This window comes from Coregonus lavaretus (assembly GCF_964263955.1).
Source record: "Coregonus lavaretus genome assembly, contig: SUPER_35_unloc_1, whole genome shotgun sequence".
Lineage (NCBI taxonomy): Eukaryota > Metazoa > Chordata > Actinopteri > Salmoniformes > Salmonidae > Coregonus > Coregonus lavaretus.
The window spans coordinates 3,150,787-3,170,123 of NW_028167181.1; the positions used below are offsets into that span (position 1 = coordinate 3,150,787).

At 44.4% G+C, this 19,337-nt stretch overlaps 1 protein-coding gene across 1 annotated transcript in view; it reads left to right on the forward strand.

Annotated features, from left to right (window-relative positions):
* Positions 1-536: 536 nt before the first annotated feature.
* znf827 (zinc finger protein 827) overlaps positions 537-19,337 on the forward strand; it is an 87,588-nt gene continuing 68,787 nt past the window's right edge. The window contains exon 1 of the mRNA XM_084188678.1: positions 537-823. Coding sequence (XP_084044804.1) covers positions 781-823 — 43 coding nt within the window. The 5' untranslated portion in view covers positions 537-780. The remainder of the gene's footprint in view (positions 824-19,337) is intronic.

The window sequence follows — 19,337 nt, forward strand, 5'->3', positions numbered from 1 at the left end:
TATGGCATTGGGGAAAAAAATACAATAGCAAGAAATGAAATGTGTGCATCTGTAGCCTAATGAATATGGAGGTTATGCAAGTGTGAAAATGAAAGGGTTCATTTCAAATGTATGTTTCATGCAATTTAATCATAATTATTATATTTATTTTGGGAAACTGGGGATTCCCATTGGGCTTCTGAATGATTATTCAATCAATAATTTAATTAATTCAGGAAATGTACATTTCACATTTTTAATATTTATTTTTAACGTTTGTGTAATATAAATGTAAAATAAAATGCAATCAATATGAAAAATACTGTACTGATACTGTATTTCAGTCTGTCAATGAAATAAAGCTAACTTTGCCTTATTTATTATTTATACACGTTTTTATCAAATAAATGTTTAAAATACGTAGGGGTTTTGCAGTCAGCAATACACCCTGTAAGCTTGGGGGCACCTTGTCCGTTTCTACGCTGCTCTCGCGGGCGAGCTCCTCTAGCGTGTGTGTGCGAGCGTGTCTGCTCTGCTGTTGCTGCCCTTTGATCCCTGCATTAGTGTTAGTTAGGCTCGGAGACACACTTACACAGAGAGCAGCCATAGTCAAGACACGGCAACAACAACAGCACCCTCCTCCTCCTCCTGTGGTCCTGTACCCAACAATACACTTTAAACCGCGAGGACAAGCCAGGTATACAGTCCCTGCCATCACTCTCGCCTACAATCTCAATGGGAAAAAACCTTTTTTCTTCTTATCCCTAAAACAAGGAGGAGAATGTGATAAAAAGGGGGAAAATGCCAAGGAGGAAGCAGGAGCAACCCAAACGCCTGCCTTCACGTAAGTCGTTTGCTGGTTTTGTGCAATTTTAATGGGTCTTCGTGTGTTTTGCGCAGTAGTTTAGGGTTAAAGAGGTGAAACAGACAAAGACACGGCGTAGGTTATTTCTCCTTTTTTAGGTCTGAGCTAGGCAGCCATGTTGTTGGCGATGAGTAACGTTAGCTAGCCAGCGAGTGCATAAGCTGTACGTGGCTTTAATCGAGTATAATCGATAAAGGTCCCCTTTCCCCTAAAGGTTGCGGTCAGATAGCTTGTGTATCGGTTGTATATGGTATAATGTCTGAGCGTTTTCGTTTATCTGTCTGTGCGAGCGAGTCTCTTTCGGGGGAGAAAGGGGAGGATCTGAGAATCTGGCCGCAATAAAATGAAGGGTCAGTCGGATCAGACAAGCCAGACTCCGGGCTAACCATGCCTCAGTGTTCCTAGCAATAGCGCTATCTAACAACGCTCGGTAGCTAACTTCACATTTCTGTTAATATAAACGTCTAACTTTCTCTCTCACCACTCAAAAACGGGTGTACTGGTTCCCTCCGTAGGAGCTCGCTCTGTTTTTACGTCGAGTTCTTGAAAGTCTGGAGAGATTTATTTTGAAGTGGAGGTATTTTCTTCCGCCCAGTTCAGCGAGGTTCATGTCTGCATGCAGGCTATGTCAAAGCCATGGTCGGTCACCTGAAGTTCAGTATTTTTTCCTTCCCTTTGCAGCCATTCATTGCAGACAGACTACGATCAATAATGCGGGCTAGAGACGCGAAATGGCACTTTCCCCATTTCCCGTTATGTCGTTACTCCGAATGTACATCAGAATGTGCGATTTATGTATATATATATATTGTTCATTTGACCCTGTGTAGCTTGGATGTTTAGATTGTGCTTTTATCAGTCCAGTAATGAAAAGCTGCAATGACACACCTCGGCCGCTAGAGGATGACTTCTAGGTAGAATGTGTGGATCAAATTATCAGAGGAATTGGCTTAGTGGCAATTTCCCCTGCTGTAGTGCAATGTACTGAAGACATGCATAAGAACACGGCTTAATGAGTTATATTGGTATGCAAATGTGATTAATCTCATAAATCAATGATGACTTAATGAATGTACCATAATGACACATATATTTTAAATGTCAAACAATGCAACCATTCAGCGCTATTACCAGCTGTGATCAAAAATTGAATTTGTATACTTTGTTGTATAAAGTATACAACATTTGAATACAGTGCAGTAAAGATCAAATTAGCATTTGCTGTGCCATAGTGTGAGCTATTCGTGTCCACTCTTTCCACGTGGGAGTATTTAGGCTACTACAAATGTCCACATATCCAGTCCCAGCGTCACGAAACATCCCCAAAATAAGACCATTCTCTCCTCATCCACTGATACAGCATTCAGGTGTTTGACCCAGAGTTGAACTTGGGAAATTGTGTAGGGGGGCTGGGTGAGAGAGAGAGCAGTAGTGAGAGAGTGATATTTGGACAGTAAGCTCTCACTCACACGTTACTGACAGAGAATGTGCGTACCTACAAACGCGACTGGACAGAGCAGGTCATGCTCTGTAGCCTATACTGACACCAGTGGAGGCTGGTGGGAGGACCTATAGGAGGACGGGCTCATTGTAATGGCTGCAATGGAATAAATAATGGTCAAACGTTGTTTCCATGTGTTTGATACCGTTCCATTTATTCCATTACAGCCATTACAATGAACCCGTCCTCCTATAGCTCCTCCCACCAGCCTCCACTGACTGACACACCATACAGTACACTGGGCCTCCAACTATTTTGTTCTATTATATGGGTTAGGTCACGTGTCAAACTCATTCCACGGAGGGCCGAGTGTCTGCTTGTTGTCGCTCCTCCTTTGTACTTGATTGATGAATTAAGGTCACTGATTAGTAAGGATCTCCCCTCACCTGGTTGTCTAGGTCTTAATTGAAAGGAAAAAACAAAAACCAGCAGACATTAGGCCCTCCATGGAATGAGTTTGACACCCCTGGGCTAGGTAATGTAATATACATCATGTAATGGAACAAGACTGGACAGATAGCCTATTTTATGCATTCATTACAGGATTTCATATAATAACAAATTATTTACCTGATATGGATGAAATGACTACTTTTAGGTCTCCATCTATCCTTTCAATAAAATAAATCCCTTTCTCTTTAAGAAGTTGTGGCCAATATTTTACTTTCCCTCCATTCAATCACAAAACTGATACAGGACAAACTTTATTTATGTTATATAGGTTTTCCTCCCACACTGACTGGAAGTCAGTGCCACTTCACCTCATTGGCCGACTGTCTGTTTGTTTTCATTGTTCAACCAACAACACCTACACCGATTGGTCACTTGCCAGGAACAAGCACAATATTGAAGTTCAGATGTCTTCATCTGTACTGAGGCCCTGTGGTGAAAAGGGCACAATAACACACTGCCTTTAAACTGCTAAAGGTGCTTTATCTTAGCCCAGACACATGCAGGTCTAGATATTTGGGGCTGTGTACTCTGCTGTGTGCACTGTGCAGGCCAGGCATCATGCTGTGTATATTAGCATACATGGCGTGTGAGAGAGGACACACACGTACACACACTCACAAGCTGGCCATGGAGGTCACAGTACAGTACAGCGCCCTCACTCAGACAAGTAAACATGACCTTTGGCGCCACAATGAAAAGGGCCATTCTTTATGATTTTGGTACGTGCATGATTATGTATGTTTAATTCTATTGGCCGATTACTTACTGTAAATATTGACGCTAAAATTATCACTTTGATAAGGCATAGAGATTTTTAGATTTGTACGTTTTAAAAGTAGTACCCTTTTATTTACAAGTGTAGATCATGCTAGAGGTTGGTTTTGAAATATCGTCAACGCAAGCATCATTCTTTCAGGCACAGAGGTTTCTAGGTCATTGGTCATACTTATGTTATGTCACCAAATATTACTTCCAAAACCTCTCCCAACTGTTGATCATTTCGCAACCACTCTGAAGTAGCTTTAGGCTATAGGGCCTATCTCCTGAATAAATGTTGAAGTAGGCTTAAATCAAGATATGGATACGAATTGTAAGCTAAAAATATACGAGAGAGACCCGATCATGAATGGCAAAAGGTCAGGGGCACAGGGAGAGCGAGAGAGGGAGACATTTTCTCCTCTCCCTGTCTCCTCTGCTGGTTCCTCAGGTTATCTGCATTTGAAATGGAGGGATTTTAGCCCCTGCCTCTACCGCCATTGACCGACCGAGTGCTCTTTTCCTTTCCTCCTCACCACCAGCCAATGGCTGGGTGGTTCTGTACCTTACTGTAATGGCGGGTCACTGGCGCCCTTCCACTTTCTATGATTATAATGACCTTGGCGGGGCCGGGGCTTGAAAACATTGGATTAAGGGGAAAGGAAAATGAGGGGAGGTTTCCATTTTGCTCTTGGCATCAAATTTGTGGGGAATTTTTTGCCAAGAATCCCCCTCCGCCACTTTCCACCCCCCACCACCTCTCAACTTGATGTGGCTCGGGCTCTCTCATGGACCGCGGTGTCGGCCGACTGGAGCTGAAGCGAATAATGATACACCGGCTTTCACTTAGAAATGAATTAAAGGGCAGGAGGAAGGTGGTGGGAAGCTTCCTTCAGCATACGCTTACATAGAGGGGAGTTTGAGACCCGCCGCGTTCAACACCATTCAGATTCAGTGGGTAGGCCTAAAACTGGGCCCATTCAGTCTCTCCATGACTTGATGGAGAATTGAATGGATTGTAATTGGGAGGCCGCTACAGCGGTTGATTTTAAATGAAAGTTGGTGGGGTAAGTTAACTTTATAATGGGCCTTGTTCCAGAGAAGCTTCTGGGGTTTGATCAATACACATTTGAAATGTGTTGTTGCTAGCTGCATCAAACAGGTAGGCTGGCTGACAATACCAAGGCCTACAGGTGTTGTTGTCAGGATTCCAATGGGCATCCACTAGGGTTGGGCGGTATCCAGATTTTCATACCGTCATACTGTTTCTGTACCAACCATTACTGAGTCAAAATATCTTTTTTTTAATGCACAAAACAATTTAAGCAACAGGGATCTTTATCCAGGAGGGCATTGAAGGTCTCTGTTGTAACCAATAAGCTTTATCTTGACATCTAGCCACTTAGTTAGCAAACCAAATGCATAGCTGGAGCCCTGAGCTGGATATAATTTATTTGACACAGCTTATATTTCTTATAGCTATACTGAACAAAAATATAAATGCAACATGGAACAATTTCAAAGGTTTTACTGAGTTACAGTTCATATAAGGAATACATTCATTAGGACCTAATCTATGGATTTCACACATGACTGGGCAGGGGTGCAGCCATGGGTGGGCCTTGAGGGGCATAGGCCCACCCAGTTGGCAGCCAGGCCCACCCACTGGGGAGCCAGGCCTAGCCAATCAGAATGAGTTTTTTTCAACAAAAGGGCTTTATTACAGACATAAATACTCCTCAGCACCCCTCCACCCGCCCTCAGATGATCCCACAGGTGAAGAAGCCGGAGGTGGAGGTCCTGGGCTGGTGTGGTTACACGTGATCTGTGGTTGTGAGGCTGGTTGGACGTACTGCCAAATTCTCTAAAACGATGTTGGAGGCAGCTTATGGTAGATAAATTAACATTAATCTGGCAACAGCTCTGGTGGATATTCCTGCAGTCAGCATGCCAATTGCACGCTCCCACAAAACTTGAGACATCTGTGGCATTGTGTTGTGTGACAAAACCGCACATTTTAAAGTGGCATTTTATTGCCCCCAGCACAAGGTGTACCTATGCAATGATCATGCTGTTTAATCAGCTTCTTGATATGCCACCTGTCAGGTGGATGGATTATCTTGGCAAAGGAAAAATGCTCACTAACAGAGATGTAAACAAATTTGTGCACAACATTTGAGAGAAAGAAGCATTTTGTGCATATGGAACATTTCTGGGATTTTTTTTATTTCAGCTCATGAAGCATGGGACCAACATGTGAAATCCATAGATTAGGTCCTAATGAATATATTCCTTATATGAACTGTAACTCAGTAAAACCTTTGAAATTGTTCCATGTTGCATTTTTATATTTTTGTTCAGCGTATATTTAACTTATCGTTATAAGAAGTGGCGTAGCATCCCCATCCCCGAAACATTTTAAATAAAATACAAAATATATATCTAATTTTATATGTTTTTACGGTATTGAAAATCATACGGCGGTATTTCAAAATACCTTAGTATACGGTATAAATGGTATATCGCTCAAGCCTAGCATCCACTGAGAATTTCCAATGCCCTGACTAATTACAAAAACGTGTCTGATAAGCAACTCGCTTCACAATAACTTCAGGGGGCTACTTGTGAGTAATTAACTCTGTTTTGGGCACACTTTTCATCAAGTGTCAAACTCACCAGAGGTGCTAAGCAGGTAATTTAATCTAGGATTTCTTCATGCCCAACAAAAGGGACTCGGGGAAGCATAATATGCAAATCTCCTAAAGTAATTATTTAGGGATGCCCATTGCCTTCCCCCATAATACTTATTCAGTTAGGCCTAATTAGAGAGGTTGCTTGACAAAGATCCAGGGATGACTTCCCCTCCTGATTGTCAGCCATGACACTTGATCTGGTCTCTCTCAAACGACATCTTCATTCATTTTGCATTGACCTAATTAACAGAACGAATGAACTGTCCACCATGTCCACTAGGAGGCCTAAAAATACATCACAAAAGTTACCAGCAATCTGTTCCACACAGTACCTACCTGGTCTCAATCAACCCCCAAACCCCCTCCCCCCTTCCTACTGCTCCGTGTGGAATGGAAGTGCATCAGCGTGCCTTAGCCTTGGTAACGATTTTCTCCGTGTTGACAAGCCACGACCGGGAGATGTACAGCTTTGGAGAGCAGCCCTTTGGCTACGGCGTAGCCCCGGCACTGAGTAATACCAATCTCACAGGAGTGGAGCACAGGCTCTCAGTTGGCCGCAGTTCATAAGGAACGGCGAACAGCTCGCTGGTGCAGCTGGGAAAGACCGAGGGAGGGGAAGAGAGAGGGAGAGTGTTGGAGGTGGTGGGGAAGCTGCTAAGAGCTCTGGGCGGTTTTCTCTGTTGTTGTACCACACAAGTGCATCTAGGGCCCTGCAGGACAGGGCTTTAACAGGCGTGAGGGATGGAGAGATATAGAGAACGAGAGAGAGGAGGGAGGTCTGGGGAGCAGGAAGCTCTAGTCGGCCAGTCGTGCCAGACTGCTGCCTCTGCTTCTAAACATGGATGTGATTTATTATCGAGGCTCGTTTCACTCTTAAAAGAGAGATGGAAATTACATCGCAGAGAATTAGAGAGCGCCCCTAAATTGTCTCTGAGAAGAAAGCCATAGCTGTAGGCGTGGGGAGATTTTGGAGCATGTGGTACGCGTCTAACTGGTGCGTGAAATCAGAGGAGGGTTTTTTGCTTAGGTTGGCATAGATTTGTCTTTCCTTTGGTGGTGAGGAGGCCTTTTTAGTTTAGATAATGAATACTGATTCGGTCACTGCGTTTGATGGCCCTTGCCAAGGGGCCAGTCTTGGTTGCCCTTTAAAACCAAATAACTGTACTCCACTCTCTATGTTGCCAGGTTTGAAATACATGATCATTTTATGTAGCTCTACTGTCTTGATATATGTTGTTGTTAGGGGGGGCTTAAAATGGCTCTTGGCCAACACGCTGATCTTGTCGCCCTGACGGAGTGCACTCTAGCACGGCGGAGAGTGTGATGACCTCACTTCCTGTGTGGGTGGAAGAGAGGCCAGGAGGCCCCCACACTTGCCTGGCTCTTGTTAGCCTTTGGCAGCAGCAGCCAGGCAAACTCTGTCCTCTCTGGTCTGGAAGTCAGTACTAGGCTTGGGTGGTATCCAGATTTTCATACCTTTCTTCTGTCATCCTGGGATTTACGGTATAGCTCACAAGGGGACGCTAAAAACACAAAAAAGCCCATTGGGCATGTATTACCAGAATGCTAACAGAATTAGCACAAGTTATATCGAAATCACATAGACGCTGTTAGCTAAATGCTAACAAGCGAAAACGAACAAACTAATTGCAAAGACAAGCAAATCCAGCTCATAAAGTTATACAATCATAGCTAGTAGCTACCAAATGTTGTTTTCGGTGAGTGTGGACATGTGAAACTGAACAAGAGAAATTGTGCAAATGAACAAAGTTGTGATGCATGCTTTTTTGAAGGAAGAGCAGCATGTGTACCTGGAGGAGAATGGAGGAGGAAAAAAAACGCAAGTAGGAAGCACTGGGACAAAATGGCAGCTGTACAGATGACTCACCAAGAGATCTTTTACTTCTCAAACACGGCAGAAAGCCGTTAAGGTATCTGATGGCAAACATTTAGTAGTGAATTGCGTACAAGTGTAACTTCCTCACCTCATGTGCGCCACACAACAGAGGCCGTGTCTAGACTTGACAGTTCATGCAGCTTTAGTATTCTGATCATAGAGTTCTGATCATGGAATTCCGAACACGTCATGCGTCTACAGCTACATTTAAATGTGTCTACCGTATCCATAGTGTGTCCGGATTCCCTTTTCCCGCGCTATATTCAAATGCCAGAATGCATTCTACAAATGGTGAAATAGGCAAAGTATGATAATAACACAACAACAACTGATGGCAGTAGCTAACAGCTGTAGAAAACTAGCCAGCTAACCTCTGTAGCTAGTCAGCAAGCTAGCAAGCAATGCTAAAGAGATGGCAAATGGGTTAGCATAACTCTAATAGTTTTTCTAAATATTAGCTAGGTGGCTAGCATTTATGAGTCCAGCAAACATGTTCCTCACGCGCTCCTCCTGAAGTGGTCAGCCAGATCTGAACACAATCCGACCACAAAGCGACTTTTGTGATCTAGTCCTGTCTTTTCAATGCGATCTTCGTATTCTGATAGCAGAAGTCGCATGTAAGTGTCAAGTGTAGACATGACCAGAGACTCGCCGATAGATATAGACTCACCAGCTCCCACTTTCTCCCGTTGTGCTATTTACAAACACGTGACAGGCTGAACTGTTTCAAAATGTAAAATAATGTGACAGGTGAAATTAGGAACGCAGTGTGCTTTTTCTCCTAACGTATTACACAAGTTGACTGCAGGTATTAACTTAAAAAGTAGCTACAAATATTCACATTTATTTGAAAACTTTGTTGAAATCTTTTTGACTGTATGGAAAAAACATCCCGTGGCTTTTTCCAAATACCCAGGTATACGGTATATATGGTATACTGCCCAAGTCTAGTCAGTACCTCCTTCCACAACACTGTACTGTACAGTTACATTGAGCAGCGAAGAGCGAGGCTGCCACACTAATGCGTTTAACTAGCCAGGCTAACAGCTGTCTCTGGCTGCTTTGTGGGGGGCTTTGGGGCCTTGATGGGGGCAGTTTTATTGCCAGGGGAGATTCAAAGTGCCAGGAACGAACGAGGCAGGACAGAGGGACCGAGGCAGTCAGGCCAGGCAGATGCAGAGTAGTGGGGCCACACAGTATAAAAGGCTCTCAAGGGAAACAATATATCACATCCAGATAGAGAGAGAGAGGAAGATTTTGGCTGTGTTAAAACAAAGCACCACTCCAGCCCAGATAAGTTAAATTAATCGACGTGAAGTCATCTCTGTGAAAGCCATTGTCAGTGGCGGGCGGGACGAGTGGAGGTTATTTACGACGCTAAAACACAGGTGAGTACCTGACACTGATGATTCTGTGGCTGCCACGTGCGGAGAATGCCCTTCCATTTTGCACAATGCAGATGATGACTTTACGACGTCTTCTGAATGAATAGCTGTAACCTTGAGGTAGAGATGCTCAGGTTCTCTAGCGTCATCCCATTGTTGTCTAAACAAGGGCATTATGGCATCTGATTAGTCCTCGTCACGGTAATGAGATAATTGCATTATTGGACATCTAGTACTAGACCAGTATTACTCATCATGATGCCTAAGACATTCTTATTAGCCAGATATAACTCATCATCAACAAAATGAAGATAAAATGCAAAAAAATAATCTGGAAATCAGGATAGCGTCTAAAAAACCTTTTGTTAAGTTGATAATGAGAAGGGTTTAGTTGGAGGAATCAGTCAGTGATTGCCTCTTTCTGTTCCTGGATTCCCAGTGTGTTCTCAATGGACAGTCAGTCAGTTGTTGGTTCAGATTGCTAGGGCTGCATTCCCAAATGCCACCCTATTCCCTACATGGTGCACTACTTTTGACCAGAGCCCTATGGGCCCAGGTCAAAAGTAGTGCGCTATATAAGGAATAGGGCGCCATTTGGGACACAGCCTAGGTTATTAATCCCTGTACTCTACGGGGAGTGGTCAGCACCAGATGTATTGACACTTCCTACCAGAAGGTTTTCTAGATTAGCGGCAAATCCTCCCTGAAAAAACCTTACTTGGCACGCACAGCCAGACTTTGTGTTCGTCAACTCTGGGCCAAAGGAAGCATCCCAGCCATCCATCCCTCCTCTTGTTCCTATCCTCCTCTCTCCTTCTGGTCCTTTGGCCAGGAACCACCGCTTCCTTTTTTGGCGGGGATGTACATTTTTGTTGTTCTCATGTAGCATCTCTTGTGAGAGCCAGTGGATTGACCTTGATGACCCTCCCAGTCAGTGATGAGGTCTTCAGAAACAAGACATTTCCAACCCACTGTACCCGGAGGGCTTAAGTGATGGTTGTCATAGCGATCGTTATGCCACATAGAACAGCCTCTCTCACGGGTGAAAGACGATGACAAAGCTTTGAATGCGGCATCTTTCAGGTCACAACCTGGTTATGACGGAGGCAGACGGAACCAGAAAAGACTGGATGGATATGGTTGCGGTGCACACAAGACAAACAACAGACGTACATCAATGTCTGGTCTGTATAGATTTCAGGTTAGGAATTGAGATCGACATTATCTGCCACGCAGGCCATGTCTTTCATAGCTTGAGGAAAAAGCGAGATGGGTATTGGCTTGTGTTCCAAATGGCACCCTATTCCCTACATAGCCTACTGGCCCTGGCCAAAAGGAGTGCACTATGTATGGAATAGGGTGCCATTTGGGATGTAGCCTAGGTGTGACGGCGAGCAGCGGAGGGCGAACAATGCCTCTTCATTCCCACTGGCTGCCCTGGCCAGGCGTTTTAACATGGAGATTGGAAACAGAAACACCCCCCCCCCCCCCCCCTTCCTCTCTTCCTCCCCTGGACCTGCATGCAAATGAAGGTTAGCCTCTCCTGCTGTGCCACTGCGATTCTTCCCTCTCTTTTTTCTCTCCTTTTTCTAATAGACGCAAACTGTCTCTGACTCCCCCCTCCTCCTCCTCTATTCCTAGGGAAGAGGAAGAAGGAACCGGGACCAATCCTGATTAGTGTCCCTGTCCTGAGTGACAGGCTCGAATCCAGGCAGGCACTGCCGCAGGCAGCTCTGCCAAACTGCTGTCAACCCAATACCACCATAGAAAAAGCCATATTTTTTCCCCAATTCATTCGCCCCCCCCAGGTCTCTATCTCTGGGCTCTTTGCTCCATGCTCACTCGCTCTCCCCAGCTCTCATACACACAGACACACACAGTCTCTCTCTTACACCCATAGTGTTGTCAGTAACACACATAGCTTTACTTTCTCACAACCACCCACCATCTCTTTCTCTCGCTCTCTTTCTCTTTCTCTCGCTCTCTCTTTCTCTCTCGCTCTCTCTTTCTCTCGCTCTCTTTCGCTCTCTCTCTCTGGGGGTGACTGGCTGCTGTAGTGTGACCGGTCGACCGTGTTCTTGTGCCAGTGGGCTCAATGTGATTTACGCTGGCTGGCTGGAGGACCGCCCCCCTCCCCCTTGTGTCCCCTCTCCATCTCCCCCTGTCTCATACAGTATGTCCCACCTCCCATACACACACACACTGCGCTCTGCTCTCTCACTCCTCTCTGTGTCTAAGTGGGCAGCCTGCCCCTCAGTGTGTTTGCCAGAATGCTACGTACTAGTGGTGCTAGCTATGTTAGCGTCATTGTGCTACTTACAGTAAGCCCACCTCTTAGGGGTCATCACTAGTTACCACAGCCACAAAGTCCTAATTATGTCTAAACCCTGCCTATTTCTACAATTTATTTTCTTAAAATATGATTTTAAACCTAACCTTAACCACACTGCTAACCTTTAAGCCTAACCCAAACCTGAAATTAAGACCAAAAAGCAAATGTTTGTTTTCATGAAATGATATAGCCAATTTTGACATTATGGTAACTAGTGACAGCCACCTCTTAGTCTTGACGTCAGTCCTCCTGTTGTTTTACCATTCACAGGGCTGTATCTGTTCTGTTCTGGAACAGTGTTGTGTCATGACACCCATATCTACTACAGGAAGGTCTTGGCAAATTACCCCCAAAGTCATGTTGTTGATACCAAATTTATGGGATGGATGCTGGCAAGGTTCCCCTTCGGTAATTATTTATAGTCCTAAATTGTAGTGTGATGAAGTGTTCACATACCGGTACTCTACATAGGAACTCCACAGCAATATCATACTGTAGCCTAAATTTAGACTTTACTGTATTTTTGGCACAGTGAGTGAACTGTGCTTAGGGCTGTTGTGGTGACCGTATTACCGCCACACCGGCAGTCATGAGTCATGACCGCAGTCAAATTCCACTCTGGACATGCTCACTAACGACCGTCAGGTTGCTAATGGCCTGGTACTCAGCGCTCTATTGTCCCTCTAACCACATTAAACACTATCATCAAAACAGTATCATGCTTTTGAAGAAAGAAGTTCAACAACTGGTTGAAACTGAGTGGAAAATATGGTCATTGTGGATGTTGTTTTCAAAGCCAAACACAACTAAATGGACAGCGCTTTAAGTTGATGATTAATTCAAAACACCCATACGCATATTAAAGTTTATGAATATGCATAGGCCTATATATGAGCCCATAGGCCTATATATGGATACCACAAAATTGGGGAGAAAAAGTGGTAAAAATAAAAAATATGGCCTCATCTTTTTAAGTGGGAGAACTTGCACAATTGGTGGCTTACTAAATACTTTTTTCCCCCACTGTATATATATAAACAAAAGATTTTGGTTAATTGCAGATGTTATCGCAGGTGCAGTGAAATGCTTGTTTCTAGCACCAACAGTGTAGTAATACCTAGTAATAATAATAATAATAATAATAATAATAATAATAATAATAATAATACAAGTAAAAAATACACACATAATCCAGAAAAAATCTAAATTAAGAAATACAAATACAGTGCATTCGGAAAGTATTCAGACCCAGATCCAAACGCCATGCGCTACCAACTGAGCTACACAGGACTAACTAAAGTTGCGAAATAACTCTAAATCTAGCATATAGGACCTATTTTAAATGATCATTTTTATGCTCAACATTGCCACTTCATATGCGCACTCACTCCGGAAGGGAGTGTGTGGTGTATATTAAATGGATTTATGAGACTTTTTAAAATGTAGATGTTCCAAAGGCGCACATCAGCGGCTTGTATGGAGGCCTGGAGATGCTAAATGTGTTTATGGTAATTTAGGTCAATTACCGTGATACCGACATCATTTGCATGACAATAACCGTCTGACCAAATGTCATGACCTCCACAGCTCTAACTGTACTCCATTAGTCTACATAGCCTACATACATACTAGTATCTACGATTGGTGACATAGTGAGGATGCTAAGGGAATGTCGGTGTATTATTGACATTAATTCTTAGCACTGCGACATGGCTGTAATGAGACAGAATTATTCCCATTGATTTACATTTAAAAGCTAGTTGTCCGCCAACCTCTGCGAAATAGGCCTGGCTTTGTGGTGGTTGCCAAATCTGAAGCAACTTTGGACTGTAGGACACTGAAACTGTTGTTTTCACCTGAGTGTAGTAACCTAGGACTGGCCTATATCAAAATGGGCTATCTACCAAATATGCAAGTGGAATTAAAGGTATAGCCTAGTCAATGTAGCCTACCTGGGCTGGGTTTCAGAAAAGCATCGTAGCACTAAGATAATCTTTTGTCCATTTAGTTTCTTAGTGCTACGACGCTTTTGGGAAACCCAGCCCTGACCTCTTTTCAGTGGTTGTAGTTTCTATGACAACTGTATCCTATCAACTGTCCTTGTGACCTTTTCACTATTCTGAAAAGAATGCAAATGTGGTATTAAGCGTCATAATGTATCCTCGTCTTATAGCTTCCACTGTTGTACTACTGCTACTTGTTATCGTTCACCATGGTAATGTTTAGGCTGAATCAGGGTATAAAAGTAACTTTTTGGTATAAAAAATCTACCAGCCACTCAGGTTTTTTACCAGCCAAAATATCCCCAAAATATATATTTTCTGTGACCCGAGTCACCAGAATATCACAGATGAGACAAAACATTTCACCTGTCCCTTTAAGGGCGGGAATAATAATAATAATAATAGGCTATATACTGTAGTTCTTTGACTTTGTACGATATTAATTTACCAGCTTTGAAACAAGACTGCAGAAATACTTTGAAAACAGCTACTGCAGCATTCATTTTACTCTAAATGTGATCATACATGACTGTTTTTATTCACAAATGCGAGTGAAATGCCCGCACTGTGGAGCCCTGACCACCCGCCAACGTGGCTGGTGAAATAGACATCTTACCCGTCAATGCCAAAATCTACCCGCATTTGGCAGGTGGCGGGTGTTAATTTTAGACCCTGGGCTGAATGGTAAATTAAGAAATATCCTGTTAATTGCAATTACAGGCACTCGGTGAGAACTGAGTAGCCTATTTCTGTAGTGAAAGTGTATGTGTGTGTGTCTCCCTGGCGGTAGTTTTTTTTGTGCTCTGTGAGGAGTTTTGACACATCTAAGATTATGGGCATGTGTTGTTTCTGTAACGTGAAAAAATCTACATTCTAAAAATGGACGGGAAAAATAAACGCGGGTGCAAAGGGCGCTCCATCTGCGCTGAGGAATTTCAGAGGTCTGGGGGCCTGGAGTCGACTCATTCTCTTCCAAGAACACTTCTCCTTCCTCTTTCACCTCTGGCACGAGGCCCGAAGTACCCACAAACTGCCGGGGCCAAGGCCAACAGTACACAGATGGTAATATGCTGCACTACATTTCAATTCGACGGACAGAACCGAACCACAGTCATTACTGTATAGCAGGGGTTGGCAACAGGCGGCCCACAGGCCAAAACCAGGCCGAAATTATTATTATATATATATATTTTTTTTTATTTTTTTTGGGGGGCTGTAAAATAGGCAGGAATTCCGCTAAATATTAGTTTAATTGAGGAAATCTGTTCCGAAGTATTCCCACATAGAAAAATACATATGTGATTGTGTCTGTAATCAAGGTATGAAATGATTGTTATTTTCCAATACAATCTCTTTTTGGGATTAGTTGTGGTCAATTTGCAGTGTACAAATTATTATAATTATTTTCGGCCCCCTGACTATTCGCTATGACAATAATTGGCCTGTAGCTGAATTGAGTTGCTGTATAGTGTATATACAGTGGGGAGAACAAGTATTTGATACACTGCCGATTTTGCGGGTTTTCCTACTTACAAAGCATGTAGAGGTCTGTAATTTTTATCATAGGTACACTTCAACTGTGAGAGACAGAATCTAAAACAAAAATCCAGAAAACCACATTGTATGATTTCTAAGTAATTCATTTGCATTTTATTGCATGACATAAGTATTTGATACATCAGAAAAGAAGAACTTAGTATTTGGTACAGCCACCTTTGTTTGCAATTACAGAGATCATACGTTTCCTGTAGGTCTTGACCAGGTTTGCACACACTGCAGCAGGGATTTTGGCCCACTCCTCCATACAGACCTTCTCCAGATCCTTCAGGTTTCGGGGCTGTCGCTGGGCAATACAGACTTTCAGCTCCCTCCAAAGATTTTCTATTGGGTTCAGGTCTGGAGACTGGCTAGGCCACTCCAGGACCTTGAGATGCTTCTTACGGAGCCACTCCTTAGTTGCCCTGGCTTTGTGTTTCGGGTCATTGTCATGCTGGAAGACCCAGCCACGACCCATCTTCAATAATCTTTCTGAGGGAAGGAGGTTGTTGGCCAAGATCTCGCGATACATGGCCCCATCCATCCTCCCCTCAATACGGTGCAGTCGTCCTGTCCCCTTTGCAGAAAGCATCCCCAAAGAATGATGTTTCCACCTCCATGCTTCACGGTTGGGATGGTGTTCTTAGGGTTGTACTCATCCTTCTTCTTCCTCCAAACACGGCGAGTGGAGTTTAGACCAAAAAGCTCTATTTTTGTCTTATCAGACCACATGACCTTTTCCCATTCCTCCTCTGGATCATCCAGATAGTCATTGGCAAACTTCAGACGGGCCTGGACATGCACTGGCTTGAGCAGGGGGACCTTGCGTGCGCTGCAGGATTTTAATCCATGACGGCGTAGTGTGTTACTAATGGTTTTCTTTGAGACTGTGGTCCCAGCTCTCTTCAGGTCATTGACCAGGTCCTGCCGTGTAGTTCTGGGCTGAGCTCTCACCTTCCTCATGATCATTGATGCCCCACGAGGTGAGATCTTGCATGGAGCCCCAGACCGAGGGTGATTGACTGTCATCTTGAACTTCTTCCATTTTCTAATAATTGCACCAACAGTTGTTGCCTTCTCACCAAGCTGCTTGCCTATTGTCCTATAGCCCATCCCAGCCTTGTGCAGGTCTACAATTTTATCCCTGATGTCCTTACACAGCTCTCTGGTCTTGGCCATTGTGGAGAGGTTGGAGTCTGTTTGATTGAGTGTGTGGACAGGTGTCTTTTTATATAGGTAACAAGTTCAAACAGGTGCAGTTAATACAGGTAATGAGTGGAGAACAGGAGGGCTTCTTAAAGAAAAACTAACAGGTCTGTGAGAGACGGAATTCTTACTGGTTGGTAGGTGATCAAAAACTTATGTCATGCAATAAAATGCAAATTAATTACTTAAAAATCATACAATGTGATTTTCTGGATTTTTGTTTTAGATTCCGTCTCTCACAGTTGAAGTGTACCTATGATAAAAAATTACAGACCTCTACATACTTTGTAAGTAGGAAAACCTGCAAAATCGGCAGTGTATCAAATACTTGTTCTCCCCACTGTAGCTTACGCTAGCAGCTACCCCCGGATGAGAGTGTGATCTAGGCCAGGGTTTCCCAAACTCGGTCCTGGGGCTCCCCCTGGGTGCATGTTTTGTTTTTTGCGCAAGCACTACACAGCCGATTTGAAATAATCTAAGCTTGATGATGAGTTGGTTATTTGAATCAGCTGTGTATTGCTAGGGCAAAAACCAAAACGTGCACCCAGGGCCGGCCCCAGGACAGAGTTTGGGAAACCCTGGTCTAGGCTAGCTCCTGAGCCACCATGAACGAAGGGTTTTCCAGTTTCCACTTCCCCCATGTTATCGATGTCAGAGACTGGAAACTGGAGTATCCATTTTGGCTCTGACATGGAAAAAGTTGATGGATGGGTTTGTGGTTTAAGAGTGGGTTATATACAGAGTTGTGTGTGGACATAAGCCTACTATAGGTGTGTAGATGATTTAGAGTGTGGGCTACTAGGCTACTTTCTAACTCGGGTTGTTAAAAGCACAGTTCTAGTTAAGTGCTGTATTTTTAAACTGGCAAATGCCTGGTGGTGCTCCCAGAACTCCAAAGGGCATGAACCCTTTTGAGTTTGCCCACACATCACCATCCCTCTGAGCCTGGATCAGTGAGCTGTACTGAGAGCTGAATATCTCAGTCTTTATCTCTTTCAATCACTGATCTCAGACCAGTCTCTCACTCACAACATGGATCAAGTCCCCTTGGGCTCTGGTCAAATGGAGTGCACTATAAAAGCAGTGCACTATACAAGAAATAGGGTGCCATTTTGGACTCGACCTCAGAGAAACCCACGGGTGCATTACCGGTGTATGAACCTTGGAGTATTTTTGACAAACAGCTGAATAGTCAGTCAGTGACATGGTGCCTTTTGTAAAGTGGGATGTATCGTGATAGATGCACTCCAACAATTATTTCACCCTTTTCCCCAAAAGAAAAGGAGGGAAAATGTCCACTTAACAGATTGATGTCCCGTATAAAGTCCTACGAAGGGGCTTTGAATTTACAACCGCCGGTTCCGGCACAACCAGCTGGTTATATTTAGAGTCTGTGTGGTTTTTTTTTCACTCGCTCTCACACACACACAAGCACACTGTCTTTTTCCAACAGGACAAACTGAGAGAGAGGGAAATACTGAGGAGAAGAGGAAGAGGGAGAGATCCTGACAGAGCAAGAGAAGGAAAAAAAGGAAGTCATCCTGTTGTTGAAGTTCCAATGAATGGAATTACCTTCCTCTCCGGGATGGAGCGCTGACTGTTAGTGGTTTACAGCGACGTGAGCCTGCTGGTGGATAGAGCTAGCTGAGGTCTCTCCCACCATATTGTCCGGCGGCGCACGCTAATAAGGCAGGAGCCCTGACCACAGGGCGCGCTCATTAGCATAGCCCGCGGACATGGCAACCCCCGCCAGGTCTCAGCATGGACACTTAATTACCGCCACAGCGCCTTCTCATTTCTACACTCCGCCTCCTCACTACACTCACCCCTCCTCCCTTGTAGTACACCCCTCTAATCTTCCCTCCACCCCCGGTTCCTCCTTCCCCCTCGTACAGTATACACCCCCTAACCCAGGCCAACAGCAGCCATCCACTCCGAGTCAAAGGAGAGCATGCTGGGATAGCCCAGGTGTGGCTAAAGCTGTGCTGGCTGTGTGGTGTGTTCCATTGCTGTGCTGGATTTAAATAGCCTGTCCGAGTGGTGGACTTGACTGTCACAGGTCTTGAACCCACCCCCTTCATATTCTACTTATGTCTCTGTCTCTCTTTCTGTCTCTCTCCGTATGTCTCTGTCTCTCTTTCTGTCTCTCTCCGTGTGTCTCTCTCTCTCTCTCTGTCTCTCTCTCGCTGTCTCTCTCTCTCGCTCTGTCTGTCTGTCTCGCTCTGTCTCTCTCGCTCTGTCTACTGTAAAGCTTCTGGTCATGTCTCTCCTCTTGGCATTATAGTGGCACTATTGATGCTTCTACTCCAGACTTAATCGGCTAATGGCCTCCCTCCCTGTCTTCCTCCACTATTTGCCCCTTCCTCCCTCCTTCCACCCTAGCCCGGGCCTGGAGGTCAGCAGGGCCGTTTTGTATGCCCTGCTAAGTCACAGAATAGTTGCAGTGTGTCTGTCGGTAGCTAGGCGAAACCTCATGCAAGTCGTGTGGTCTGGTGACCTACGGAACAACCCCCACCTCCTCCCCCAGCATCCCCCTCCGGCACAGGGATCATTGTGCCTGATGAGGCAGGCTGAAATCTGGTTGACTCCACTGTCTGTCTGGCTGCAGTGACTGCATGGGCCCAGCACAGTAACACCACTCCCCCAGACAGTCCGGAACAGCCACATCAGCCAAAATATAACCTGCCATCATGTTCAAACTCTGAGACAGTTGACATGGGGTTGCACTGTC